This window comes from Nannochloropsis gaditana, assembly GCF_000240725.1.
Source record: "Nannochloropsis gaditana CCMP526 unplaced genomic scaffold scaffold187, whole genome shotgun sequence".
Lineage (NCBI taxonomy): Eukaryota > Eustigmatophyceae > Eustigmatales > Monodopsidaceae > Microchloropsis > Microchloropsis gaditana.
The window spans coordinates 5079-6404 of NW_005803766.1; the positions used below are offsets into that span (position 1 = coordinate 5079).

The window sequence follows — 1326 nt, forward strand, 5'->3', positions numbered from 1 at the left end:
TAAGGTACTGTATCTGCGTACACTATTGAGCATCAGACATTATATGCACACGCACACTTGTCCGTGCAAACTTATGGATTGTCTCGTTTTGAAACCTTGCATCGCCTATTTATGTATTGAGACATTGGTGAACATGCATTGTTTGGGTAATAGTCTAAAGACAGCTCTCTGCGTTATCTTTTTTGGGTGCTCTACCGTACTTTAAGACATGGTAAGGCATCCATCTGCATGAATGCAGACTTTACCTGTATGACTGACCAACGCCATTGGCACCACCTGTGCACCTCTTTATCAGAACTACACAATGCACCTTGCAGAGCTATTCCCTTTGTGTTTTGGGCATTGCATGTGTCGCTCTCGTGCGTATTTCAATGGTTTTACCTTAAGCATGTGCTGACATGTTACAACTTGGGCAATATGGCCCCTTTCTGAAACCCTTAGCGCGGCCCTATCACCAGTTCGCCTACGTACATCTCACACAATAACACACACATTCACGTAATTGATGAATTTATGCATGTTTTTGTGGTCATTTTGGCCTGCCTGGCTGGTTTTTAGGTCCTGTGTATACAAGGTAGACCCGACCCTTTGGCCATGTCCCTCGTGTTTACTACTCATTGCGCTGAACCAAAGTATCCGCAACTTCGTACAACAATTACACTCGTCGCAACAAGATGATCGTTTGATGGAAACACTCACATGGTGGTGCGCAAGGCGAATCAAAGCGTTATCTGGGTGTTTGCCAAAAGCTGTCGCCCCTCCGTTCAACTAACCTTCCCACTCGCTCTGCCCTTCCTACAACTCAAAACTTCACCAGCTCTTTGTTTCCCCGGAAGCTATGGCTCGCACCAAGCAAACAGCACGAAAATCGACAGGTGGGAAAGCGCCTCGCAAGCAGTTGGCCACCAAGGTAGGTCGGGAGGGAGGGCAGCAAGGAGGAGGATTATGGTGGGGTCCGGCAAGCCAAGAAGACACCGCGAGCCGCGCGTTTTTGTGGATGATCGCGGGACTGAGCAACGCACTCGTATCCACCAACCTTCCAATCCAGGCGGCCCGCAAATCAGCGCCGACGGCAGGGGGTGTGAAGAAACCTCATCGGTACCGGCCTGGAACGGTCGCCTTGCGGGAGATTCGCAAGTACCAAAAGAGCACCGAGCTCCTCATTCGGAAGCTGCCATTCCAGGTGCGTCTCCCTCCGCTCTTTTTTTCTTGTTCTCCCACGTCTCTTTTCCACGCTTTCATTTGTCTTCTGGGGGCGCTGTATGTTCCGTTGACCTTGCAAACCTGGAAGCCAGCTCTCTCTTCCTCCCTCCCTCCCTCCCTCCC

At 50.4% G+C, this 1326-nt stretch overlaps 1 protein-coding gene across 1 annotated transcript in view, besides 1 other annotated feature; it reads left to right on the top strand.

Moving 5' to 3' along the window:
• Positions 1–153: 153 nt before the first annotated feature.
• Positions 154–156: a sequence feature (Short protein (NGA_0619500, EKU20832.1) was converted to a misc_feature.).
• Positions 157–811: 655 nt separating this feature from the next.
• Positions 812–1326, top strand: part of H3 (histone H3) — a 1151-nt gene continuing 636 nt past the window's right edge. The window contains exons 1-2 of the mRNA XM_005855466.1: positions 812–910; positions 1049–1183. Coding sequence (XP_005855528.1) covers positions 839–910; positions 1049–1183 — 207 coding nt within the window. The 5' untranslated portion in view covers positions 812–838. The remainder of the gene's footprint in view (positions 911–1048; positions 1184–1326) is intronic.